This window comes from Oryzias latipes, chromosome 21 (genome assembly GCF_002234675.1).
Source record: "Oryzias latipes chromosome 21, ASM223467v1".
Taxonomy (NCBI): Eukaryota; Metazoa; Chordata; class Actinopteri; order Beloniformes; family Adrianichthyidae; genus Oryzias; species Oryzias latipes.
In genome coordinates this window covers 21,910,817-21,938,325 of record NC_019879.2, presented here as the reverse complement: position 1 = coordinate 21,938,325, position 27,509 = coordinate 21,910,817, and the positions used below count along the sequence as shown (strand labels likewise).

The 27,509-nt window shown below is 38.6% G+C and overlaps 4 protein-coding genes and 1 long non-coding RNA gene across 8 annotated transcripts; 2 read left to right on the top strand and 3 right to left on the bottom strand.

Moving 5' to 3' along the window:
* Positions 1-1,040: 1,040 nt before the first annotated feature.
* On the bottom strand, positions 1,041-7,986 carry dcaf17 (DDB1 and CUL4 associated factor 17). The gene is made up of 15 exons (XM_011489769.3): positions 7,847-7,986; positions 7,334-7,474; positions 6,670-6,773; positions 6,036-6,126; positions 5,755-5,891; positions 5,580-5,658; positions 5,391-5,480; positions 5,192-5,299; positions 4,982-5,084; positions 4,754-4,896; positions 2,446-2,555; positions 2,258-2,342; positions 2,006-2,089; positions 1,332-1,487; positions 1,041-1,231 (listed from the first exon to the last, which is right to left on the bottom strand). The coding sequence occupies exons 2-15, from the start codon at positions 7,460-7,462 to the stop codon at positions 1,124-1,126; spliced, it is 1,527 nt and encodes a 508-aa protein (XP_011488071.1). The 5' UTR covers positions 7,463-7,474; positions 7,847-7,986; the 3' UTR covers positions 1,041-1,123.
* Positions 7,440-11,396, top strand: mettl8 (methyltransferase like 8). Its single transcript, XM_011489771.3, has 10 exons — positions 7,440-7,565; positions 8,326-8,482; positions 8,610-8,701; positions 8,799-9,133; positions 9,210-9,259; positions 9,564-9,624; positions 9,945-10,084; positions 10,308-10,414; positions 10,499-10,564; positions 10,749-11,396. Exons 2-10 carry the CDS (start codon positions 8,331-8,333, stop codon positions 10,925-10,927), a joined length of 1,182 nt encoding a protein of 393 aa, XP_011488073.3. The 5' UTR covers positions 7,440-7,565; positions 8,326-8,330; the 3' UTR covers positions 10,928-11,396.
* Positions 11,392-12,429, bottom strand: LOC110017427. The gene is made up of 2 exons (XR_002292830.2): positions 11,925-12,429; positions 11,392-11,808 (listed from the first exon to the last, which is right to left on the bottom strand). It is a non-coding gene; the product is annotated as an uncharacterized LOC110017427 (long non-coding RNA).
* Positions 11,556-20,087, top strand: tlk1 (tousled like kinase 1). Of its 4 annotated transcripts, none has more exons than XM_011489773.3 (21): positions 11,556-11,666; positions 14,481-14,602; positions 14,717-14,788; positions 15,275-15,350; positions 15,438-15,481; positions 15,619-15,714; positions 15,786-15,872; positions 15,961-16,053; positions 16,204-16,314; positions 16,406-16,542; positions 16,955-17,143; positions 17,321-17,387; positions 17,553-17,650; positions 17,850-17,931; positions 18,008-18,099; positions 18,192-18,281; positions 18,366-18,535; positions 18,616-18,751; positions 18,866-18,977; positions 19,052-19,159; positions 19,243-20,087. In XM_011489773.3, exons 2-21 carry the CDS (start codon positions 14,486-14,488, stop codon positions 19,411-19,413), a joined length of 2,148 nt encoding a protein of 715 aa, XP_011488075.1. In that variant the 5' UTR covers positions 11,556-11,666; positions 14,481-14,485; the 3' UTR covers positions 19,414-20,087. The 4 variants fall into 4 exon arrangements, with proteins under 4 accessions (XP_011488075.1, XP_020568904.1, XP_004081799.1 ...); XM_020713245.2 differs by having other exon boundaries at positions 11,639-11,656; XM_004081751.4 differs by lacking the exon at positions 11,556-11,666 and adding an exon at positions 11,733-11,950.
* Positions 20,088-20,622: 535 nt separating this feature from the next.
* gorasp2 (golgi reassembly stacking protein 2) lies at positions 20,623-27,284 on the bottom strand. Its single transcript, XM_004081750.4, has 9 exons — positions 27,059-27,284; positions 25,302-25,382; positions 24,999-25,202; positions 24,832-24,918; positions 24,622-24,752; positions 22,662-22,788; positions 22,435-22,564; positions 22,092-22,184; positions 20,623-21,477 (listed from the first exon to the last, which is right to left on the bottom strand). The coding sequence occupies exons 1-9, from the start codon at positions 27,119-27,121 to the stop codon at positions 21,272-21,274; spliced, it is 1,122 nt and encodes a 373-aa protein (XP_004081798.1). The 5' UTR covers positions 27,122-27,284; the 3' UTR covers positions 20,623-21,271.
* Positions 27,285-27,509: the final 225 nt, after the last annotated feature.

The following is a 27,509-nucleotide window of genomic DNA, read 5'->3' as shown; positions in this document are numbered from 1 at the left end:
AATACAGTCGCTAAAAACTTAGAACACCCTATCAACGTCTGTCTATTTTCCCACATATTTGGATTCATAAGCTTTTTTTTTTGAACATCACTAACTGCTTCAAGTGATATAACTTGACATTAAACATTTTTAAGCCCGTTTAAAACCTTCTATGAAATGTAATTTCAAAAGAATGTCATTTTTAAGTAATATGTTATAAGAGGGTGTCCTAATTTCTTCACGACAGTATTTGTTTCTGCTGGGATATCTCCTTGCTGTGTGCAGGCATTGAGTTTTGTGTTTACACTGTTCCCATCCAGTGCTGCAACCTCCAATCTTGTTATTATATTGTACCTTCCAAACTTCTCTCAACCTAAGGATGTGACATCTGAAACTGATGCAAACAAAATAGGCAAAAGAAAACATTGCTCCCCTCCTTTGCCAATACGTGAGCGGGGGTCTATCATTTTTTCAGTCATTATCCTTAACACCCCCGCATGACCCAAACACCAAGTGTAACTATGACAACCTACTGGCGTAAATATACATCCCCCTTCCAAGTATATTTCCTTAGTTTAACTGTTACATTTTTGTTCTTAACAATTTCAATATCAACTATTTTGTTTCTTGTTGTTTAATGCTTCCCAGGGCCTTTGTATTTCTGTCAAATTCTATAAATTATCAGCCTAAAGCTGATTTCAGGCAAACTTGTGAACGATCAGATGTTGTATTTCCAATAAGACATAAAGGCATCTCAAGGCTTTTCAAATTTTAAGCCTTATTGAACCCAAATGAACATAATCTCAACATTTAAATATTTACAATATTTAAATAAATCAATAGAGAACAAATATAAAATACATGAAAAGTTCAAACATTTTATTTTAAAGACCGTACAAAAAAAAGGTTTTACATGAGCTAAACCTTGATTTATACATATAAAAAAAGCTAAACCTGTCTAACCAGATCCTGTTCAGACTGGAGGGGAGAGATTCCATGCTGTCAGCCAAAATACATGCATTTTTAATGAAAATGAAATAATCTACATTGGAAATTTAGCATTATGAATAAAAAGCAGAGATCAGATTTATTACAAAAAAGCCAAAACCCAAATGCTTTAGATCTGTACAGAGTCAGTCAGCCTTTACTCGGAGACGGTCCTGAGTTTGTAAACATGGCAGCAAAAATTGCTGTTCTTCTGTTCAATGTGAACAATTGTGTCTTTGTCAAAGAACAACTGGTGTTGATAAGTCTAGAACAAAAAGGTAAAAAAATTAAAACAAGGACGGTCAATCCCAGCACAGTCAGAGGAGTGAAAGATGCTTTTCCTTTTTTTGGTTCAAGTCACTCACCTCATCCCAAGACTCCACCAGATCAATTTTTCTCAGTAACCGGCCCGTTTGGTTGTCATGCAGCAGGACGTGAGCTCTTCCTTCTTCCTCCACGCCGTCAGTCATCACTACCGCCAGAAGGTCGAGCTCGTCCTCGTACTCCACCATGCGGAAAGCCTGCACAGTTGAAAGCCTGTTTGAATTTCTGTCGTAAAAAAATCTGTACAAAAATGAATAGTTTTGAAAATGTCTCCATAAATTCAATGTCTTCCTAAGTTGTGTTCCTGTGTTCTCGCAGATAATAGGTCCTGTACTATAGAATGAAAAGAAGAATTTATGCAGATGTGGCAAACTGAACACATTGTGTACATGAGACATGGCACAAAGATCGCTTGACAAGGTTAATAGCTAATTAGGACGCAAAGTGCAATGTGGAAAATCACAGCACAAAAAAATTGCAAAGTGAACCGCGATACAGCAATGGTACACTGACCAGTTCTGCATTCTGACAGGTCACCTTTAGGATAAATTTTAAACCACTTCCCAAAGTCCAGTTCTATCATCAATCATAGAGGAAATAAAAGGGTTAACTAAGGGGCTTTTCTAAGATGAATAATCTTCGAACACCACAGCAGAGTTCCTCGTTTACAGACTATAATCAAGAACTATGAGAATAAACTTGTCTGCATTTCTACCTCTTGACCCGGGTCATCATCTAGCTGATGAAACCTTCTCTTCACCGTGCGGCCTGATGAGGTGACCGTCACTTCAGGGGTCGGCTGCAGGAAGACAAAAGCTAAAACATTTAGATTTATGAAATCTTGAGGAAACACCTATAGTTCATTTCTGCTGTCAATCGTGAGAGGCTTTTTTACAAATGACTTACTGCTTTTTAAAAATATCTTATAAATGTTTAATCAAAGTTCAGAACATGTTTGTTCACTCACAGCGTTTCGATGAGTTGCCATGGAGAAATCTTCAACTACCTCGGATGGCAAAGAAGAGTTGATCTCACCCAGGATTTTAAGGACTCTTAAAAACAAGAAAATGTGTTTTCAAATGGTTCTTCATTCCACATATGACTAGAATTTCAATGTCATGTTAGAAAAAAAAAACTGTTTTGTAGAGAACTCACTTTATAGTGGTAGGCCCAACATGGATGATCCTTCCAGAATCATCTGGATGGAAAAAGATCCCATCACTCTCAAGAGCGCAGCAGTTCATGTTTTGGATTCCATTTATTGCCTAATTTTACAAAGTTTCAAAGTGTTACATGCAAATATGTATTAAGAATTGCTATACCTAAAATAAGACAATGGACCAAGGATTTAGACGGACTTTCTATTTCTGAATGTAAATAGCATCAACAAATTGCACAAATACCAAAGAGGAATAAGCAGTTTTGACAAGTTTCTCTAAAAGGTGACCAAAAAACCAAAATCAGCCCCAGAGTAAGTTTTAATATACATACCGGTACTACATTTTTGAGTCAATTCTTGTAATTTTCAAACAATCTGGTGTGAATATTTTGAGCAAGGTAAAATGTATTGCTTTTCTTTTTTTCTGTGGCTATTATCATAAAATCCCAATTTTCAAAACCACAAAACAGCTAATCTTGAGAAACTGTTCGGCTATATTTTTAAAGGCGATGCTCCACCTAAACCCACCCATTTGATGGAGATTAATAAAGCTGGATTTCTGGTTTCATAGCCGTCAAACCATCACTTCACACACCCACTCTGGTGAAAAACCTGTTTGTGGGATTTTGACAATATTCTTGTGGCATTTTTCTGATGATGGATGACATTTATAAAGGAAATTAAGATCAAAATTGCATTGCTGAGTATTTCTTTATTCAAATCGTTGCGAAGCAGGAACAGATAAAAAAAATGCCATTTGAAAAAGAGCTTATTTGTTATGTAGAATACGTTGAGCAGGCCACAAGCTCCTTTCTCCAATTTCTTAGCAATGGGGAGTGGAAGGGGGGCTAGGGTTAATTTGGTGAATTTCTCTTTTCTGTTTATTTATAATACTAGTCCTGTCCAACAGCTGAGCAAACAGAGAAGGTCTCTTGTGTAAGAAATATTTTACTGTTACAACATGGAGTTATAAATCTTGGCTATGTCCGAATTCCCATCCTAACCCCTAACTACTAAAAAAACTATCTAGTGCGGCACTATGAGGTGCCCTGAATTTTAAAAGCAATTCGGACACCATGCTTACTTTTATATATTTATTTTTTTTATACGCTGAATATGACTTCAACAATTTCAAAAAGTGAAAATCTAATGGATATGAGCGTTTTACAACGATCTTTTATGAAAATCTATTGTGTTCTGAAGATGAAAACTGAGCATCCATGCACACTGGTTTTTGGCAAAGACTTCTGGGAAATTTCAAGGGCACTCGATTCTGGAGTTGTAGATTTGGACAGCACTACAAAATGGCGAATGCACTATATAGTGAGTAGTGAAGGAATTCAGACACAGCCACAGACAATTTTTTTTTTATTCTGATTAAATCTGTAATAGTTTTTTGTTGGACCGGACGGAAAAGACGAAGAGGGAAGAAGAGAGAGGGATGTTGGGCGGGGGGTTAAGGGCACCAAATAAAGGGGGAGAAAGGGGGGGTTATTCAAATTGTAGAGGGTGGGGGGTAGAATCTTAAAGTTGCTGGAAGTTTATAACCATTACTGTCAGGTAATGGTTAGTCTAAAAGGGGCGGGGCCTGTCCACACACTCAAATATTACCAACATACCTGCTGGCTCCAAAAATGTTCACATACAAACATGTCAAAATGTACATAATGCAATTACAGTTCACACGCACATATTTATGCATACTAACTATTACATGTAAAGCATTTGATTCAGTTACGTCTACTATTTGGGCAACGGTGAGCTGATACCTGTGCTCGAGTCAGTGTTTCTGTTCTGCTAAGATGGATGATGGAGTGTAAAAAAAGATGGAGAGTGTGCAGTCATCCCCAAACCAAGACCCCCACCTGAGCAGCAATGGTAGCCAGGAACCTACACCCGTATAAGCAGATAGAGGAAATTTGCCAGCCAGGCAATCACGTCGCCCCCAGACCTGGGGCAGCAGGACCCCCACACGCCCTCAGGGAGCCACCCCCAGCCACAGACGAGCACCCCACCAACACCCAGGAGTTCTGAGCTTCCTTACCCCCCAAGCCCAGGCATTAGCCAGGGCCCCCCAAGGGAGAGATTCAGAGGTGAATTTCTAATGAACAACCGTGACACAGGTTCATTGATTTGGGCTGAAAACAGAATAATCAGAATTAAAAGACCACTGGGAACACTTTTAAAAAATAGATGTAAAGATAACCGGAGTGTGACTGTAAACACTCAGAACCCCATTGGTGGAAATGAAGTGGCTTATGTTACTTTACAATAACGTAAATAAAAATAAAGACTTTGCTGTACCATTGAATGGTCTTGCAGTGAGCAGATATGGTGAGTCCCCCGGTGAGTTTTGTGTGGTGGTGTGTAAATGTAGTGCCAGGGAAAGCCTCCGATCTGTACGCCATTGTTGGAACAAGACACCTCGAATAACACAGGAGGACAATCTGTGCGTCCAAAAGAAAAAAAGAAAGTATTCTGATCTGAACTGGTTGATAAAAGCTTTAGCGCTAAACTTTAAGTCTAACTCACCTGGGATTTGGATATTTACCGGAATGCCAAATGGAGCATCTCCCACAGTTTTACCTTCAAGGAGTGCGCTCTGTTGTCCAAGAGTCAGTTTCTCTGTTAAATACTAAAAAAAAAAACAATTTTAGTCAAAAGAAATGCAAAAGTGCAAGAAACGATGACGATCTTTGATTGATTTTGTACACATCATTTTTTCTCTTAAAATAAACAAACCTTTTGGATAATGTGCACAAAGCTGTACAGCCTCACTGACTTGTTGCTGTGGGAAACAGCGAGGACGCCTTGGGACAGAACAACATCAGTTACACCACTTCCAAACACCTAGAAAGAAATTAATTTAAACATACCAACATCAATGAATTCCAGAGAAAAATGAATTGAAAAAAAGGTAACAAGAAGAAAACAGGCCTACTTTTTTGTTGATCTCTAGAATTCCAACAATTTGCAAAGGGAAAACATGGAAAACAGCCAAGTGCATGACTGTACTCTGAGAGATTCCTGCCTGGAGGGAAACAAAAGCTCAAAGTAGTTTACCTTTTAGAAACAGTTTAATTTCATACCCAGAAAGACAGAATCTTTTTTGAAATATTAGCTTTGTTACCTGTCTTTCTAAAGGTGTTTCTTTCTTTTGGAGAGATTTAATGTAAAATGTTTCTTGAGAAACATCCCAACCCAGATATCTGCAAAATAAAAGAAAAGCTGTTTGAATTATGGACTACTGCAGTGCATAAATGATGTCAGGTAGCAGTACTCCGACAGTAGAGAACTTAAGTTACCTGAACTGAAACCTTGGAGAAAGATAAACTCTCTGGAGTTCTTTTCCTGTGTTGGAGGAGATGCGATACAGCCAGTTATTAGCTGTTAGTGCTAGGAGGCTGGGGGTGTGATCTGAGGCAGAGGGTAATGTTGTATCCTGATGAAACAAACACACAAACAACAATTATTACGTATGCTACGTATACATTTATGTTTTATTTCTGCATAGATAAAGAAAATCCACATCCTAAAAATAAACTGATAAGAAAAAAATGTGTGTGAAACCATTTGTTTTACTTACAAGTGGGCTCTGACATAACAAGGCATCTTGGATCTTTTCGTGTTTGGACCTCTTTGGCATTTTGTACAAACTATGAGGTTCGGCCTGAATGCTGAAAAATAAATTTATGTTTTTCATCAGAAAACTAAATTTAATTTTTGTGTTATCTTAGTGCAAAAGTCATTTATAAAAATACAAAAATCTGTTTATTGTTTGACACGTACAGCATAAAAGAAAAGAAAAACAATTAACTATAATGGAAGGGTCATAAAATTGGTATATGACACACACACACATATCAGTTTTAATTTGTTAGATCCAAAGTGAAGCTTGATTTCAACCCCTCTTACATGGTGCAAGAAAGACCAAAAGAATAAAGACAAAACAATAAAAAGTGCACTACAGTCTAAACCCATCCCTGAACTAGCTTTTTATTTCATTAATTGTACAAAACATAGAAATTGGCTATAAAATACAATAGCTGATTGCTAAACTAAACCAAACTGGGCATCCCTGCCTTTAGACCCTCCTTATCATTAAGGACAAAACTTCTAAAAAATGCCTGATTCCAGTGAGGAAAAAAAGAGATTTCCACGGAAATAGAGTGTTTGGTTTTCTCAATGAATATAAAATTCCTCAATGTAAATAAACTCACCAGCTGTAGCAATTCTGATAATTTTCAAAGTAGACTTTCCCACTCTCATAAGTTATTGTAGATTTTGAAATCTTGCTCCAGATTTTCTGGAAATTCCTGTTTTCCTGTGATGAAAATGTGAATGATTTAAAATAGAAAAAAGTATAAGAAAAATAAACCACAGTAAGTCTAAGATTATTTTTAACAAAAGAATAAAAAGAGAGAGTAACATGTTTAATCATAGAGTTGAAAAAAAAAAACGTTTTGTAATCTAGACATCTATTAAAAAAGGAACAGCAATGAGTCTAAGCCTATTTGAAGACATCCACCTTTCAGGTGATCTGAAATGATCAATTTAGTGATTTTGCTAATTATATATTTACACATTTATTGATACTTGACAATCTTAATAAAAAAACAATTATAATCATGATACATAGAAAGGTATAGTATTTATGAAATGTTGTAGCTATGATTTTCATTTTTAGAGTCTAGTTAAGATCAATTATTTGAACTTTTTAGGTGTAGTAGGTTTAGACATTGTTTTAAGTTTTTCACAGTTTCATCCCACATCATTTAACATATTCTACTGATGGTTTGGCTACTTCTCTTATTTCTTTTCCATCTTGTAGTTGACATATCTCTCTCTAATCTGGTAGAAGAAGTGTTTATCCAGCCTTGTTACCTGGAGGAGGACACCTCTCAGGACATTCAAACAATGCCTGTAGGAGGTCCCAGCATCCCTGATCCCTCTGCTTCTTCGCGTCAGCAGCTCCGCGGCATTGACGCTGCTCTTCCTTCCCTGTGGCGCCATCTAAAGGCCCCGCTTAGAGCAACACGAAGAGGCTGCTTCACATCATGGTGGTAAAAGCACCAGAAAGGACTCCAGCAAATTCCACACACTCTCCACAGTTTAGGTAAGAATGATTGCCAGATCAACTGATTTTAATTGGATTCACTTTCCGAAAAGGTTCAACTAAAGGTTAAATCTACAGCTAAACAACGAATTGAAATATTTGGCAAACGAAACGTCGGTCGATCGATCGATCGATGATGCCTAAATTAAAACATGAACTCTGATAAGTCGTTCACTTAGATTTCACATCTACCAGGCTATCAACCTCGGAGAGTTGCGATGATATAAACAACGGTTAAAGGTAAAATGCAATAACGACATTTAACCATGAGGATTTCATACTCATTGACTGTCCGTGTTGAGTTGCTTAGCTGTTATCGCTCAATGTTGGTTAGCCATCTTCTTCTACGAAAACATTTAACGGAAAAGGAATGTGTGGTGGGTTTAGCGCCCTCTTTCGGTAAAGAAGTCTCAATGCTTAATTGATTTAAAAAAAGAAAAAAATAATTTAGTATAACAATAATCTAGTTAATAAATTACCTACCTAAATTTTTATTGATAAGATTATTTTGAAGTTAAAATTTTCTGTGTTTTGAACATGATTAAAATTTACAACAAGGCAGTAAAAAAGATAGAATTGTCCACAAACCTTGATGCTTATGAGTTTTCTTTTCAAAGCCCCTAAAATTTAATTGCAAATGTTGTTATTAAATGACCAAACTTTTCAACAATTTTGTATAATTTCTTTGTGATTTAAATGAAAAAAATGTTCGAATGCTTGTTCTATTTGAGTTTTTCTTTTTCAATTTATTTTTCAACAGAACAAATGCTTAAATGGCGGAGCTTTTCTGTAGCCAAACAGGGCACAGCCTTTGTTACATCAGCTGTGAAGTTCAAAAACACCAAACCAAGACCTGTAGCTCCACTTGGCTCCCGGATTCTTACCAATACTGACGACATCTTTAAGCACAACATGTGGTTAGTAGTATAATCACATATATAATATATGCTAAAGTTTATTTTTCTTATTTCGTTTGTATTAAGTAATTGCTGATGAACCAATTAATTAATTACTTAATTTACTTAAAAATCTGTTGTGTTTTAGGGACCATATCAAATGGACTGTTGAGGACAAAGAAAATGCACGACAGAAAGTTCAAGAAAATTCCAGTGTGCAAATTCCTGCACCAGAAAGAGGCATGGATAAATGAGAACAAATGTTTTTATTTGTTTGCTTTGTTTTTTTTCACCCTTATTGATACAATTTTAAAGAACATGTATCTTTTTCACACAGGTAAATTTGATGCAGAGGCTTGCCAGTTCTGGGACAAGTTTTATGAGGTGCACCAGAGTAAGTTTTTCAAAGATCGCAGGTGGCTGTTTTTAGAGTTCCCGGAACTTCTCCATCCGTCACACAGAGAAAATCGTGTCACAAACGTCCATCATGAGCACAAAGTGATCCAGATTCAAAGTGGATGCACCGCAGACACAGAGAAAAGACATTACCAACATAATGATCCTACTGGGGGCTCCTGGAAAATTAACAACTGGAATTATCAGGAAGCACAACAAGAGCTAAAGGATGTCCCTTCTTTTCTTGGACATGATGCATCTTTCAGGATCTTGGAGGTTTTTAAAAAAAAAAAATTTTTGTTTTTGTACTTCGCCATCAGCCATAATACAACAAAATATTCTATTTATTCAGGTTGGATGTGGAGTTGGAAACAGTGTTTTTCCTATTCTTAACAACATCAGGTAAGTTCATATTCTGGATGCTGTTATGTTGACTAAAATACTAACATATAAATGTTGCTGTTATTGTTTTATATAACAATATGTGTAGAAACCGAATTGGGAAATAAATATAGGTTAGGTTTCAAATGACACACTTTATACGTTCATTCCCTTAATTCCCTCTTGCTGCATTTTCTCAAGTTTATTCTATTTAAAGTGCAATACATTTATAACAAAGGGAACTTCATTTAAATAAAGAGTTTGTCACATCACAGTTAAATACTTATTTAGATAAAACCTTTTGATTGTCTGCATCTTTTCACAGAAATACAGACTCCTTTCTGTACTGTTGTGACTTTTCAGCTCGAGCTATTCAGATGGTCCAGGTAAGTTGTTTCCAGCTTTAAGAAAACAACTTTACATGGAAAATTATGTATTTTTCCAATTTCATGTAATAAACCCTCAAAATACCTATAGCACAAACTTACTTTGGTTTTTTTTTAACAGTGAACTACAGATATTTACCACACATACATGTGAAGAAACAGCCTTTAAGACCAATGAATATTTACGAATATGTATAAAAATAACTTTTAAAATGTTTTCTTTAAACACTTTAAGGATGCAATCCACATATTAGCTGCATAATCATGTTAGTTTACTTGGCCTTACTTTGATGCAAATGTATAATTATTTTTTTTTACAGGACCATCAAGATTACGACAAATCAATATGTCATGCTTTTGTCCATGACATATGCGAGGAGGGGTCTTCCTTTCCGTTTCCTCCTCAGAGCTTGGATGTTATTCTGGCCGTTTTTGTGCTTTCCTCCATCCATCCAGAGCGGTAAATAAAGATGAATGAAGATAAGAGTGTCTGATGTTATTTGTCCCATTTGTAAGTCTCCATTCCCATTTTCATGCTATTTCAGTCCATTTAGAGGTATGAAACATATATATTACTATTTACTTTGGTAAAGTTTGACTTTTTTACTGGACAATTTGATTTCATTTGAAATTTTAATAAGAGCTCTAAATTACTTTACACTTATATTCCATTACATTTTTAGATTGCAAGGAGTTGTGAATCGACTGTCATCATACCTGAAGCCTGGAGGAATGTTCCTGTTTCGGGATTATGGAAGATACGACTTCTCCCAACTCAGGTTTAAGAAAGGTAAAGCATCACTTTTTTTCTATGGCAGTGTAAATTCAAATATATGATTAAAATGCCATTTGTTTTGCCCTTTTTTGAATCTAGGAAGATGCTTATCAGATCATTTCTACACCAGAGGAGATGGAACCTGTGTTTATTATTTCACTGAAGGTACCGATGAGAAGATCTGTACTTTTCTTTTTTTTATTATAATGCAAATAACTGATATATTTGACCAATTATCACAGTACTTCTCATATTTTCTTAAAATCTGAATAAGGTTGGTTGTACACTTGTAATGCTATATTTGTTAAAACACTGTTTGACTGACTGACTTCTTTGACATTTGACACAGAGGAAGTTGGAGATTTGTTTTCCAAAGCTGGACTGGAAGAAATTCAGAATTTGGAGGACAGACGACTTCAAGTGAACAGAAAAAAGAAAGTTGCAATGCGTCGAGTGTGGATTCAGAGCAAATTCAGGAAACCAAGTCTACATTTCCTACCGGAACACTCCCCTAATGGGCAAATATGACAATAAATATATATAAAATGTTTTCATATAAAACTAAAGTATAAACCGGTTCAGCTGTAATAATGAAATGATACGTTATTGTTTTCTAACAGGATTTAACTGGATCAATTTAGAATATGAAATAAAAGCTCAACAAGTCAAGAAAAATCTATTTTAATATGTTTGAAAGCTTTTGATTGTAAATGCATAAAGGTTTAGATTAAAAAATAGCTTTGACTGACACAAATGTAGAATTAAACAAAACAAACAAACATCAACCCCCAAAACTTCATATATTGATTTTTCTTTAAGATTTTTTAATATATATATTTTGATTTCTAATGGATTTAAAATATAAATGTGTAATGATTTCTTTGAAAGTTTCTGTATTGTTATTTATTTTTGGTATAATAAATAAACTTATCCATATTCTGACTGTTACTAAAAAAGTGAGATTTCAGAAATATTTGTAAAAATAAACACACATTTCATAAATTGATTTGTGTTATTTTTTAGTATCATCTCAATAACTCTTTCCTTGTCAGACGTCTTATTACATACTTTCCCATCATAGTACAGCAAGGCGAGCTAAACATGGAAGCTACCGTCAGTCAGTCATGATTTCTGCACGCTGTCAGCCGTTTAAAAACACAAACGAATCGCCCTCGCGATAAGAATTTGCACACGCTGCGTGACGTGACACGGGCAACCACTTGAAGACGGAGCCCTGGACCTCGGAGCCGTGCTGAGGTGTGAAGAGGTTTGTCCTCCCCAAAATAACAAGAATTGTGCATTTTAGTTCGGTGGCCGACGCCGCGTGCGCGTCGCCACTAGTCAAACGGCACACCGGTCGGAATGTTCTCCCCGTCCGCGTGAGCAGTTGACGGCGCGTGCGGTCGTACCTACAAACAAAAAGTAGCTTGATGAGTATCCAAAGTAGTGGAAGTTTGGAGGGGACGCCATCTTTGGTCCCTGCTCTCCACGTCCCCAACACGGACTGTATCTTCCGACAGCATACCGCGGTGGTGGTGAAGCTTTAGAAAGGTATCGTAGAATGATTTTGAACCGCTCGTCCGGCCTCCACTCGGTCCTGTCGGGCAGTTAGCTGAAAGTATGGGGAGAAATAACACCAAAATATCGAGCAAATCTCGGTGGCGAAAGCTGTTTTGCTAGCTAACGTTACAGTAACTCGTCAGCTCCAAAGTCCATTGAGGCTGTTTGGCTAGTTGGTAGCAGCAGCGAAGTCAGGACCATGTTTCAGTGCCCAGGCCAGTGCAGTAACCTTAGGACAAATACGCGCATGATGGCGATAAATCTTACCAGAGGTGTGTTAACGTTGCAATCGGCGCATCCCTCCGTTAACTGCATGCGGCCGCTATGGATGCAAATAGCTTGTTAAAAAGTCAGTAGAAATGCAGGTAGAAACAGTCCATTTGATTTTAATTTGGACGTGTGTGCAGCATACTCGTAGCAGTCCTTTGTGTGTTGATTGTGTTGTTTACCTCGCATCACTACATTATTATGTGCAGGGATGAGAGTTTCTATCATGTTATCGGTGCAGACAGGCCTCTACACATACATTTATGGGTAAAACTCCCCAAACAATAATTCAGATTTCTGGAGTGTGTCATGTTGCTGGAGGTGCCATTTTAGTGGGTGCCTTGCCTATCATTGCTTGACCTCATCTCTTTAAATCTGTGAGCAAAGCTGTTTGTGGAGATGCCCCCCACCACCCACCCCAACAAACCCGATGGGACACCAAGGGGTTTCCATCCGTTAGGACATCAGCAGCATGCTATCCAACACGACAGTGAATACAGTTATCACTTCATCGCCTGTCAGTAGTTCTCGCTGCTGTAATGGATGATTTCCCTTGGCTTTAACTGCTGATGTGGCTTCTCCATCTCCTTTGTATTGTCAGCTTGTCATTCTCTGATTGACAAGTGACGGTGGTCTCCATCAGCACGCCACTTGTAATTAGGATATACACTGCATAACTTGTCTACCATTCAGTTTAAGTTGTCAGTCGGGTAACACGATGTTAATACTTCACCCACAAATTGTTTTGTTGTTGTTGTTGTTGACAGACTTGAGTGTCTGCCAGAAGCAGGTGGTCACTTTGCTGAGCAGCATGGAGTTAAAATGACAGCCAGAGGTGTAAGGGTTCAACCACTAGCTAGTGCAGGGGCTTGAAAAAGGGTAAGTTATGCACTGAGGCCCTGGTGTTTGAAACACAAGCAAACCCTTGAGAAGCAGCACATTACTCCTGTCCATATGCTGAGTGGAGCTGGCACCAGCATCCTGAGTGAAATGGATAGTGTTGTTATGGATTCACGTTAGCAAGAACAAGATGGTACTGAAAAAGCAACAAGGGGGTATTTGTTATTAAACTACAGCTGGTCTGAGCATTTGAATGAGTTGGGTTCTTTTTTAATGAAGATGTATGAAACTCATTAGACCTGGTGTTCAGGAAGGGTAAAGATATCTTTTATGGTTCTATAGAAATCGAGTAAAGCACTTAAGTTGTGTTATGTTTTAATATTGAGTTGATATAATTAGAAGAATTTTGTTTATTCCTAATGTATTGCTTGTCATGGCAAAAATGTGAGGAGTATTTCTGTTAAAGATAACTACAGTATGTTCCAAATGTGATTGGAAGTAACTGACTGTTTGCGCTAAAAAGCAAAGTAGATCCATTTAACTCCTTTGTAGGTTGACTTGTTGCCCTATTTAGCTAGTCGGTTAAAACTATCAAACAAATAAACAAATCGATTAATTTATTTTCATTTACAGATAAACATTAAAGTAAATCCCTGTAGTTTTGATTAGGAAGTATTAGCAAGTGTTTTATTTGTTTTTACACATATGGAGATAAAAATATTTCTGGAGCTGGATTTCCTCTTAAGATGGGGATGTTTCTTTTACTAATTCTGTGTGAAATTGTTTAAAAAAATACTGCATTTGATATTTTTGAGTGGAATGGACTATGATATATGTAGTTGAACCCAAACATCTTTTAGGTAAATAGTAGAACTTGTGATTTCATTGTCTCAAAATGTGAGTGGAATCATATTTTTGAAGTAGTTTGCAGGTATGCAAGTGGCTGGCTGTGGAAAAAAATCAGTTTTGTGTGAAACTAGACCTTTGTGTTTGTAAAAACAAAGCTAATCCTCAGAGCTAGCATACTGTGCTCCAGCTCTAGCCTTTGAAAAGCAGCGTCCCTCTGCAGCACAGCGTCAGGCACCTCGGAGTCTGCAGCAGCCATGAAGTTGATGGAGCTCCTTTGTCATTCCTGCAGGAGAACAGTATTCAACATCGCCTAGCAATTGTAAACATACTTTCTTCTAGACCCTTGATGTTGGAGAAGAAAAGTCTCTGACTTATGAATGCTGGCTACAGTTTGATTCATGTATAAAAATATGTTAAAGAATTGAATCAGCTTTTATAGAAAAGCAAGTTTAAACTGGAATAAACAGAGCTAAATAGTAAATGTTTAAACTCTCCTTGCAAAGCTTTAATCAATCTCATCCTTGTGTCACTAAAACATATTTTGAATTGTTGATAATCCATCCAGGCACCATGGAGGAGCTTCACAGCCTGGACCCCAGGAGACAGGAGCTGCTGGAAGCACGTTTTATGGGTGGGGTTGGTGGCAGCACTGGGGGCAGCACCTGCAGCACAAGTGCAGGTACCAAAGTAAGTATGAATAAAGCAACTTCAACATCTTCTATATGCTTATATTATTGATTGTTGACATTAATTCTGCTGCTTCCCATTATAGAACGTGAATAATATCTTGTTTTCCTCCAGGGATTGACCAATAATGAATGTTCAAATCAGAGCTTTGGAAGTCTAGGATCCTCCAGTGATAAGGAGTTAGAGGTAAATCTCCAAATCTTTGCTTTTGATTAGAAGCCTTTTGACAGTTTCATCAAACAAACTATCCTGTCTTTCTAAACAAACATGATTGCTTCATTATTTTTTCTTTTGTGAAATAAAGTCTTGGTTATGTGCAGCATTTGTCTGCAGGGTCAAAGATGAGAGCATTTAAAGGTAATATTGTTTCAAATTTGAAACATTTGCCAAAAGTATTGATTTAAAAAAAATAAGACATAATAATAAAAAAATTATATTTTGGTAAGCTAAAACTTTAGTGAAGCCTTTGCTTTAAACCTCTTACTTCTTTGCTAAATGGGGGAAGCTTTTTGACGCCTGCTGAGATCAAATGTTTAGAGGAAAAATATTAGAATAGATAACGGTGCTGCATTCGAAGCAGATTTCTAGAACAACATGGTTCCTGTGTCCCGGATAGAGCAGCAGCCCAATGTTTGATGAATGTTCAGAATCCCTTTGTTGTGTCTTTTTCAGACTCCGGAGAAAAAACAGTCTGAAGGAGCCAGAGGCAGAAAAAGGAAACCTGAGATCCAGTCAGAGAGCAGCCAAGGTAAATGTCTGACTGTTTGTAACTCTTGTTTCATACAGTGTTACATGATTTAAATGTACATTTTTCTCTTTCTTTTGCTTGTAATAGGAAAGTCAGGTGTCCGAGGACCCAAAATAAGCGATTATTTTGATGTAAGTTTTTCTAAATGAAAGGAAGATGTGCTTGATGTTGTGAAAGTCTGAAGCATATTTATCAGATGTTTGTAAGGTTTAAAGGTAGGTATTGTGCTGGTAAATGTTAGACACTTTTTGTTGTTTTCCTCTTCCAGTTCCAGGGGGGAAATGGCTCCAGTCCAGTGAGAGGTCTCCCTTTAGTGCTGCGCTCACCCCAGAACTCACATTCCCTCTCTGCTCAGGGCACCGCTGTGAGTTAGACCTAGACTCCTGTTCTCTGCTTCTCCTTTTTCTGGGTCTTAATAAAATGCTCCTCTTGCAGGTTAGACAAAATTGTTCATCTCCCACCTGTCTGTCGTTTGGGGACCACATCATGCATCCAAAGCATCTAGCAGCCAAATTTGTCCAGGTGATGCATAACTATATATACTATGATACAAGTTTTGATAATTTGAGTCTTGAGTTGTTAAAAGCTCTTTTTTTCCCCTCTCCTTTAGACGGACCTTACAATGTTGAAACTGGCTGCTCTTGAAAGCACTAAGAATCTAGACCTTGAGAAAAAAGAGGGCAGAATAGATGACTTACTAAGGGTGAGAAAATAATTCTGTTTTCATACCACCAGATTAGACCACCTGTAAACAAATTTCAAATCAAGGTCGATTGTTGTTTTCTTCTTCTTTTTTTAGATTTATCAAGTGTAGTATTCTTTGTGGGTTGACTGATTTTTCTTTTCTGTCTAGGCAAACTGTGATCTCAGGAGGCAGATAGATGAGCAACAAAAATTACTTGAAAAGTATAAGGAACGTTTGAATAAGTGCATCACCATGAGCAAGAAGTTGCTTATAGAGAAGGTAAGCATCTCAACCCCTTTTTCCTTTTAACCATAAATGTGTGCCTCAGTGTTGCACCGTGCAAAGATGTATCTATGTTTATATTTTTTAGAGCACACAGGAGAAGCAGGCCTGTCGAGAGAAGAGCATGCAGGACAGACTACGTTTAGGCCATTTCACTACAGTGAGACATGGAGCCTCATTCACAGAGCAGTGGACCGACGGCTACGCCTTTCAAAAAATTGTCAAGTGAGGACATTTTTACGACTGGGTGCAAAAATGATTTTAGAGATTGTAAACGTTGATGGAGTTGACTATTGGCCACATGAACTGGTACAGACAGGTTTAGGCTCCTGTCACTAAGCCAATGCTGAACTGTAATCCTGCCTGTGGACCACAAGGATATGCACTTCTAATTTTAAATGAATAACAAGTAGTTTTTTATAAACTTGACACACTTTTTGTATTTTACCCATTTTTTTAACCAAAAAAACCACTGCATAAATGTAATTACAGGTATTTAATCCTCCCCACAAACATAGGCTGAACTACTTTATACCTCAAGGATTAAAAGTACCCAACCAGTTAGGATGAATATTGGTGTTGTAGATGAATTTAAAGACTAGTTGTTTTATTCCTGGATTTATTTTTTCTTTGGCAGGCAGCAAGAGTGGATAAACCAACAGAGAGAAGACATTGAAAGGCAAAGAAAACTTCTTGCCAAGAGGAAGCCTCCATCTTCCAGCAGCTCCCAAGCACCAGCCACAAACTCTGAGTCTAAACAACGCAAAACCAAGGCTGTGAACGGAGCGGAAAGCGATCCCTTTCTGAAACCCAGTCTACCTCAACTGTAAGTTCTGGCTGGCGCGCCTGTTGAATCAGCATTTCGTTAACCAGGAAAGCACATAAAATTTAGGGACTTTTGATCTTAATCCAGCTGCCCGTGTGGGCATGAACATTGATGATGACATGCACCAAATGTTGTAGTTGTAAGCTAAAGTTTTGCTAAATTTGTCTCTTTGGTAAGGCTGACACTGGCAGAGTACCACGAACAGGAAGAGATCTTCAAACTGCGACTGGGACACCTGAAGAAGGTTGGTTTCATCACTTCAATCTTTAAAAAGATAAATACAACCTAGCTTTGCATCAAGTCAGTCCTTAATATTTCCTTCAGAGCTGCTCGTCTCTGTACAAGAATGGCTTTTTATGTATTTATCACTCTGATGTTCCATTGATTTATGTTCCTAAACCGTTTACAGGAAGAAGCTGAGATCCAGGCAGAACTGGAGCGTTTAGAGAGGGTCCGCAACCTTCACATTAGGGAGCTGAAGAGAATAAATAATGAAGACAGCTCCCAGTGAGTATGAATACATTTCTTTGACCGATGCTGCATTTAAGTTGGAACATGATGTCTTCTTCTTTTCCAATTCATCCGTCAGACTAAGATTAAATTACAGTTTGGCCATCTGTTAACCTGCCTGTTGCTAAAATGCAAAGCTAATGATGAATAGTTTGCCATTCAAGATGTGAAATTAATTTTGTTTTTCCTTCTGGAGATTCAAAGATCATCCAACACTGAATGAACGGTATCTGCTCCTGCACCTTTTAGGCAGAGGCGGCTTTAGTGAAGTTTACAAGGTGAGTTATGGGGGGAAAAGTGTAACTTTTTCTGGATTGAGTGAAAAAGCGAACTTTTTTTTTTGTATTTGCACAGGCCTTTGACTTGATTGAGCAGCGATATGCTGCAGTGAAAATTCACCAACTCAACAAGAACTGGAGAGAAGAAAAGAAAGAGAACTATCACAAGTATGTGAACAGTAAAACTGCAAATTTATGGTTCCACCTGCACCTTTATCCTCCTTTGGCGGATGATGGAACAAATATTGTCCCTTCCACAGGCACGCATGTCGAGAGTACAGAATACACAAGGAGCTGGACCACCCCCGGATCGTAAAACTTTACGACTACTTCTCATTGGACACAGACACGTCAGTTTCAGGGTTTCAATTCTGTCTTTCACTTTCTACACAGAAGGTACTCAGTATTTACGACCGTATCTGTTCATCGTCCAGGTTTTGCACTGTGATGGAGTTTTGCGAAGGGAACGACTTGGATTTCTACTTGAAGCAGCATAAGCTAATGTCAGAGAAAGAGGCGCGCTCCATCGTCATGCAGATAGTGAACGCGCTCAAATACCTAAATGAAATCAAACCGCCTATTATACATTATGACCTTAAACCAGGTAAGTGTGCCCCTCTGGATGACAAATGTCTGTAAACAATCCCAACTTTACCACAGAGTTTAATGTCGATTGATTTCAAGGGAACATCCTGTTGGTGGACGGCACAGCCTGTGGAGAAATTAAAATCACTGACTTTGGTCTTTCTAAAATCATGGATGACGACAACTATGGAGTAGATGGAATGGATCTGACATCGCAGGGTGCAGGAACCTATTGGTGAGAAGGAATACTTCAGACAGTGAAACATCCCACCGATTGTTGCAAAGAAAGAAAGCTGTGACACTTGATGGTGAAAAGTAACAGACTCTAAAGGTATTCTTCTGCCATCAGGTACCTGCCACCTGAATGTTTTGTGGTTGGTAAAGAACCTCCCAAAATCTCCAATAAGGTGGATGTGTGGTCAGTGGGCATCATTTTTTTCCAGTGTCTGTATGGAAGGAAAGTAAGTAGAAGAGCATTTTCAGTGCAGCTCTTTGTTTTATGCAATACAAACTCAAATACTTCCTGTTTCTTCAGCCTTTTGGTCACAACCAGTCACAGCAGGACATTCTGCAGGAGAACACCATCCTCAAAGCTACAGAGGTCCAGTTCCCTGTGAAGCCCGTCGTTAGCAATGAAGCAAAGGTGAAGCAGCGTCTCTGATAAACGGCGGTGTTTTCATCATCTGGGTAGTTTTTAAATACTGCTTGATCCTCCTCCTACTGTAGGCCTTCATCAGAAGGTGCTTGGCGTACAGAAAGGAGGACCGGAGCGATGTTCACCAGCTGGGAAGTGACCTCTACCTGCTCCCTCACATACGAAGATCAAGTTCGTCTGGGAATCTACAGATGAGCGCGGCGGGCTCGGGGCTAGCTCCCCCCAGCATCATCTCAAACTGACTTTTGTTAAAACAGCAGACTGAGGCTTGGACTTGAAGAAAAGGAAGAACCAGCAAGCGAAGGAAAAGTACCACAGAACTTTCTATTGACCTCCTGACCTGTACCAAGCTCTGCTTGTGTAAGAGGGCTTCAACAACCGACGGACAGTGAAGGGACGTTTTAAGGACATGGAGAAATGGATCGTTCTAAGGGTCCGACGAAAGCACTGAAACAGACTATGTACCATGAAGGAAATGTGATTGGACGTTGTGTCAGATGGATAAAGCCTTAAAGGGCCGAAGGGAGATTCAGGAGCCGACAATTTAGATGAAATATTTCCTCCAGGACGCAAATGACTCCGCTGCTAGACGTGAATTTACTGTGAGAAGACCGTTAAGTAGAACTGCAAAGATTTTTTTTTTTTTTTTTCCCCTCCTTGATTTGGATAACTTCTGTTTTCCCCACAAACCTTAGGATTCAATTTTTAGCCATGGCAAACATAATGTGTAGCATACAGGTAGGGTGGAGCAGCATACTTAATGCACAAAGTAACCAAATGTAGAAAAAATGATGTATAAAAACCCTATGCAGGAATAATATTGATCAATTGGAAAGTGCACATGCTGTATAGATGAATTTTCAAATTCTGAGCTGCAGCATTGATCTGTTCAAAGATTTAAATGTTTCCCAACACATTTGGAGTGGTCTCATTGTGGTGCTTATTTGAATTTTGGTTTGGGAGGAGGAGGTGGTTCTGTTCCATTTTGCGTTGAAATTACAGTTCTAAGAGATTAAAAATGCCAAGAAACACCCTCCACACGGACTGATATTTCAGTTGAAATGTAGTTTTAAAATGCAAGCATTTATATTCTCAGAGTTTAAGTGGAGATCTTTGGTCATGTGATTCTATTAACACACAAACTGGAGCCGGCCATCTTTGTTGTTACACGGTCATCCTGGTAAAACTGAAGTCTCAACAGCATGCATTTTATGCGACTGTTCCAACTGCACCAAAAATGGCAGCATAGTAAAAATTAGAATGTACTATCTTACAAGAATTGAGTCAATTTTAGCTGGAAAAAAAAGCAAATCCATTATTTATCTTTGAGAAATGTACAGTGTGGCTGTTCTAGTCACATGTAATAAACTGCAGTTGCAAGTTCGAGTTGCTTTACATATTTGGCAAAAATGACATGCAGCAAAGTAACCCAAATTTAAGAGTTTTTTTTCTTTTTACACTAGTTCTGTATATTAAGGAGACCTTTGCATTCACAGGCATGTTTGCTGATGATCAGCTTGGCTCTCCTCTGTCTTATTCTGCTTTAATCTTCAATTCACACAGTTTGCATAATTCTGGGTTGAATTTTAAGACCCTACTTGCTCCCTTCAGGCGCACATTCTAGAAATTCCACGACAAACTGAACTAAAGTATTCTCAGGTTGCAGTGACCCCTGCTGGCTTGCCGTGCTACTACAAAAATGACCACAAATGACAAAGAGGACAAGACATAACATACTCATGTAATCATTATTGCACTTTACATTTTCCTGTAGAAACCAACGGTCTTCAGTAGTTTATTATAGTGCAGTGACCAAGTTCAAGTTTTACTTTTCTCAATCCGAACTTTGAACAGATCAACCCTCAAGATGAAATGATGCTGACTTTCTGTTATGAAAAGGATTCAAAGTTGTGCCTTTTTTGTTTTGTTTTTGTAGCTCAGGTACATTAGACCTCTGTTTTAAAAACTGCCCTGGGTTTCACTTTGAGTTGTTGAGCTATTTCATTCCAACAGCCTCCAGGAATGCAGGCGGAGTGAGCTGAGCCTGCTTCCGCTGCTGAAAACGTGAGAGCCAGGTGGGGGTCGGTTGGTCGGACTGTGCTAAGAGGAGTCCACGGTGATACTAATTGATCCAGATGCAGGCATCAAGGGGCTATGGGTTTGGGTCAATGAACTGTTCATATGGGCAGAGGTGGAAGCGAGTGCTGCCAAGGACTCTGTGTTGGCAGGAACAGCACACACAAAGTCAGAAGGAAGCAGACCCTTGCTGCAGACTGCACCTGCCATGCTGGGAGGAGGCGAAAGACCTGCAGGGAGCAGAATAAAACACTGCATGTTACAAATGCATTTGGAGGCTTTGCTTGGTTGACCTTAGAATTTAAGATCTTTGGGGTTCTACAAATCAGAGCTGCTGTTTTTTTGCTGAAACTCCATCAAAAAAACAAACCAAATACTGTAGAATGAAGGAGCTGCATCAAACCCTAATGCACCAGCAGGTTGAAGGATGGAAATATTTACAGACAGGCTCACTTTGGAAGATTTAGGAAATCAATGAAGGAATTAAAAGTCATTTTGGTAAATGTATGATGGAAATGAAGACGACAAATGCCACAATTTTTAGTCTTCTAACCAGTTATGGCAGATCAACTTGAGCACAAATTGATACTGAAAGCATTTCTTTCAGCTGAAATACAGCAGCTATTCAGTGAAGAAAAAAATCCACAAAGACTCATACATTTACTTTTAAAAAGAACAATATTGTCTGTAGATGAATTCTCCTCAACAGTAACATTTCCTTCAAGGTTTTTTTCTATGTTTTGTTCTCCACATGGTCCAAAATAAATGAAATGTTCAAAATAGGACAAAGTTAGGACAAACCAGACCCAAAATATTTTTCACAAACAAGCCTCCTTACAGGTACCTGAATGTTGCATCCTGATTCCTGGTGGAAGTACAGGGCCCACGTTTGGCAGATGATAAAAAGATGCAAAACCTCCAGAATGAGGCATCGAGCCTAAGAATCAAGAAAGAGAAAGAGTTCTGTTTGTGTGTTCAGTGTCTTTGAGGCACCAATGTAGAAAAGTGAAGCCATTTAGTGACTTTGCAGAGCACTTTGATGATGGGAGAAGTGGAAGTAACTGCTATTATCCCATTAAAATACAGTAGTTTCATTCTGATCCTGTAAAGTTACTCAAGCCCTTTAAGGCTAAAGGTTAAACCGATATGAAAATTGCCTTCAAACACAACATATTCAGCCGTCACACCTGTTGGTAGATTTCCTCGCTCAGCGTCCAGTTTCGAGCCGACCGATAAAGTTGCAAGAGACAGCTCTAATCCAGCTGAAGCCGAAGACGACACAGCTGGAATGGTTGTAGTGACAGCAGAGAGATGGACCTGGCGATTAAGAAAAAGATCCTTAAGTGTTGTGAGAGCTGAAAACACTAATAATAACACATAATAATGATTTTTATGGTCAATCCCATAGAGTTACCTCTGAAAGGCCATCAAGAGATGCTGGAGCCACGTCAGGAGTTGGTGCAGGAAAGCCTTTCTTGCTTTCTTTGAGAGGCAGTGTGGGTATCCTGTGCAGGTAACCGAAACCAATCCCACATCCAAGGCTGCAGAGATGAAAATGGTCTCATTGAAATACTTTTATTGAACACTTCCAGTAACGTTTTTTGTGTGCTACCAAGTCTGGGAATGTCATAAAAATTGTGCAGATCTTAATAAAAGATGGCTGAAGTATAATATTCAAGCTGACTCCACTTCATTCAGTGCATCTCAGAAGTAACCTCAACTAAGTTTCCATGCAAGAATAAAGTGCATATTCTGATTTCATGCGTTTATGTTTATTTATATTCTGTTTTTGTTTGTGTACTTGTGAGGGCATTTTGAATATTATGGTAACAGCAGAGGATAAAGTCAGAAATGTCTCGCATCCAGTCAGGAAAACAGGCGTCGTCCTGTTTGTGCATATGACGTTTATACCCAAATGAGTAAAACAAACATATTTCAGACCCTCTGTCAGGGCCATTCATGTCCGCATCTTCTAGGAGAATTTGAATAAAAGCTGGCATCCATGAGAAAACCAGAAAAGGGCTGCAAAAGCTTTATTCAGGAAAATGATGAAGTCATGAAACTTGAAGAAAGTTGTACTTATGTTATCTTTCCAATATGTCATTATGAATTGCCAAAATATTCTGTAAATATTTGTTCAGCACGACAATATTAGGTCATCTGGCGAGTACAGGAATTTCAGTTTAGTGTTCAAAGAAAAGAAAGGGTTCTGGAAAATGTATTTGCATTTATTGCAATAACAAGTTGTTCTTTTTCATAATCCTATAGATGATCTAATGTCACAGTTTAGATATTTTAAACCACATTTAAACAAAAATTCTCACTTTAAAAAGGTAAATAGAATCCTAAACAGAAAATGAGTCATTTCTGTCCAGGTTGAGGCTGATGTCCGTGTTTGATGTCATTACAAAAAAGGAATTAATTGGCCTATGGTCCCTGCAATGGATGTTTAAAAATAGATAGATAGGTTGTAATATTCCTTAATGTTCCATATAGAATTGGCATATTTTCAATGACCTTGTTCTAGCTAAGATGAATAGAAACAGGTCAGTGTGGGTCCTTAGGCAAGACTGCCTAACTACATAGGCACAAGGGGGCCCGGGTCTTTGTCCCTGTCCCGGTCCCCAGCCCGGATAAAATACAGGGTTTCTTAATAATCCTTGTCAAACTACCTGTGCAAATCAGTGAAAGCTGATTCGCTGTAGCGACCTTTTAGGAAATGTGATGAAAGGTGAACAACATAAAACCTCTACAATCTACATTCCATTTATGTCAGAAAAATTAAGTTTAGTGACTAAATTACCCAACATAAACAAAAAAATTGAAACAAGGATTTACTTTTAGGAGTTTGAAACGTTAGCATGTTTATAATAACAACAATTATTTTCAGAAAAGAGGTGGAGTTACATTTAGCATTTGACTCCAACCCTAAAAACAATGTACTTCGAACAATGTATAGTAAAACAGGTAAAAAAGAAAAAGGTTGTACTAATTTTGGAATTTAAAAAATGAATGTTTTAAAATTACTAAGGAAAATGATTACTAATAAGTTACTTCCGCTTGTTTTAAACACACTAAATTGACTGAATAATTGAATATTCAAAAATCATTGTATTTTTGACTAACCTTTACCTTGGACTACTTAGAAAGCCAGAGCAGTGACATGTTAGTCATGTTCTCTAAATGTAAATTATTTCTAGAAAAGGTGCCAGGGCCTTTAAACATCTGAGCAGAGAACTGATGGATTTTGGTGCACGAGTTAAATCCTAAATCCAAACTTTTTAGACGTTTTGTGATGAAGACTTACGGTAGTTAAAAAGGTTTAACAGGATAAATATTTGACACAAAGAGGTGGAATTGATGGTCTAACATACCTGCCCTTCCCGCCCCACTCAGAGTTGGGAGTGATGATCACTTCGCGACAGTTGTCTGCGTCCGTGCTGTAAACGTACATCTTTAGCTCCTTCCCTTCATGTGCTTCAATGAGGGAGAACAGATCTTCGCCCTGCTCAAGGACCAAAAACAGTAACCAGGTCAGCAAAGCTGGTGTTCTGATCTAAAAGATCAATCAGAAAGGCATTCACCTCATTCATTTCCGCGTCTGCTCCTATGATGAAGTCCACGTGAGCTCTCAAACCAGCCAGAGATGCGGGAGAGTTTGGCTCAATCTCCTGAGGTCAAACACGAGGACAACGCATCAAAGAAGGAACTTTATTCCAAAAGAAGCCTGCTGTCACACCTGCACACGCACCAAGACATGCCAAACATTTTCATTGGCTCCCTGGAAGCTGCAGAACCGAATGCTGACACCGAGAAGGCCACGGCCGCCCCACGTGGTGCTGGGCGTGACGGTGGTCTCCCTCACAGAAAGGGTCTTGCTGCTGTACAGCAGCACCTTCACAGGCCTCTCTACATTGATCTTCAGAAGCTCTTTCAGCGTGTCGTTATCCCTGTTCTGTTAGAGATCAGTTCATTCAACTCAGTCTGTGACGAACCTGCTGATTTCATCCAACCTGTAAACGAAAGACATCCAAGGTAAAAGGTACACACTCACCAGTCTGGTGTCACAAACCGAGATGATAAAATCAAAGAAAGGCTCCAATCCTGCCTGATGACCGGGGGAATTCTCCTGCACCTACAAAGTAGAGATAGTGAACTCTATTAGATATTATTTTCCATCAGTGAATAAAAAAAAAATGCAAAGGAGGACAAATTTATGCAAGTGAGAAAACACAACACCATTTAGAGTCAAAATTGTGTTAGTTTAGTTTCCTGTTTTGATTAAAATAATGTAACTATTGGAAATTATTTCTGCTGCTTCATTTCCTGGGAACTAAGCACAAATGTAAAACTCTATTCAAGTATGATGCTTAAAAGAACAAAATATCAAAAGGTTACATGTAAACATTTGACTTATTTTATTTTTTACGTGACCTAAAGGTGATCCGAATATATTTTGTTCATAATAAAATACTAAAATCCAAACATTTTTTAATGAGTTTTTTGTTTTAGGAACGTTGACTCCTTTTCCCTTTTGACTTCTCCATAAACAAGCTCATATTTTCCTAAACAACAGCTAATAAATCCATAAAGAAATAAGCCATGTATAACACGGATGAAAAGCTCAGTTGGCTGAGTGTGGGTGGGATACCAGAGTTCATTTTCCAGGGGGCGTGAAGAGCTTCATCCAGTGTGGGTCCTTAGGCAAGACTGCCTAACTACATAGGCACAAGGGGGCCCGGGTCTTTGTCCTTGTGCCGGTCCCCAGCCCGGATAAAATACAGGGTTTCTTAATAATCTTTGTCAAACTTCCTGTGCAACTCAGTAATAGCTGATTCACTGAAGCGGCCTCTGAGGAAATGTGATGAAAGGTGAACAACATAAAACGTCTAAAATCTACATTCCATTTATGTCAGAAAAATTAAGTTCAGTGACTAAATTACCCAACATAAACAGAGAGTTGCTCAATTTTAATTAAACTACATTAAAAAACCTCAAATGTAAGAAAAGTAAGTTTTACCTGAAGACTGAATATTAACTAGAATGTTAAAATATGAAGGTTTCTACGATTTGAAGCACAACATGTAAAGTTTAGAGATTTGGTTATTTTTCTCTTCCTTTGTCTAGTTTTTCCTTTTCGCTGGACTCCAAATATAATTCAAAAGAACGTTGCATTAAGAGTGAAGATTTCTTAAGAATTGTAGATTCAGAATAAATTTTATTAAAAAAGTCTGCTTTTGTGGCTTCCAGAGTCAAGATGGGAGTAAAGCATCACCTGACTGTTGTTGCAATGCATCATGGAATGAAAGTTTGACCGTTTTAATGGGAGAAAAGTCAAAAGTCTGCAGAGGATCTTCTTCCTCGAATCAAACAGGCGTTGCCAAGTAACGTCAATGTGATTTTAAAGGAACACGCCTGTCTTTCAGGTTAGTCATAGTGGCCACACCGGTTAGTCTGGCGCTGGATGCGGGGATTGTCTCTCTCTTTCTCAAATTAGAAGTAGGAATGTTTGACTAGTTTGCCAATGAGTTAAAGTAAAATGAAAATAACAATACTTAAAAAAAAAAAATCAGAATAGACGGACAATAATCCCAATCTGCGCTCTCAGCGCAGATTGGCGCACGGTCATCTGAGCTCCATCGCAGCGATGCACCAAATGACAGCTCGCGTGGACATTTGCGCTCATTCATTCTTCCAATCAATTCCGGATCCATGTGGATTCACGTTCACACATCCGTGCGTTTCCCCGAAGCATCCCTCCACGCTCGTCCGCCGCCTGCGGGACTGCAGCTCGCTCCCCCCCTGTCTCACCTTCAGGACGTGGTAGCCCTCGCTTCCTCCGCCCGGAATCTGGACGCTCGGAGAGCCCCCCATCCTTCCTTCCCTGGGTGGGGAGGGGGAGTCCGACCGGTTCGCCTGTGCAGTTTAGCCGTCGGCTCTGCGCCAAATCATGCCGAGTCTCCTGCGGTTCCTGGTTTGTCTCGGCACTTCCTGTGGCGCAACCTTCCCTCCCTCCCCGCCCGAGCTCCACAATCACGCATAAGCGCCGCACATTCTGCGGAAGCTGTTAGTCCAATTAACACCAGCCCAGCTAAATCAACGTTATAGTCACAGAAGATGTTTTTGTATTATTTCCGTAAATGTAACATAACATTTAGAAATCTGACAGTTATTGTTTTGACTCTTTGTTATAGAATTTAGTTTGTTTTGGTCTCAAGATTTTGCAACTTTTGCAGCTAATGACTGACAGAAAAGAGGAAGT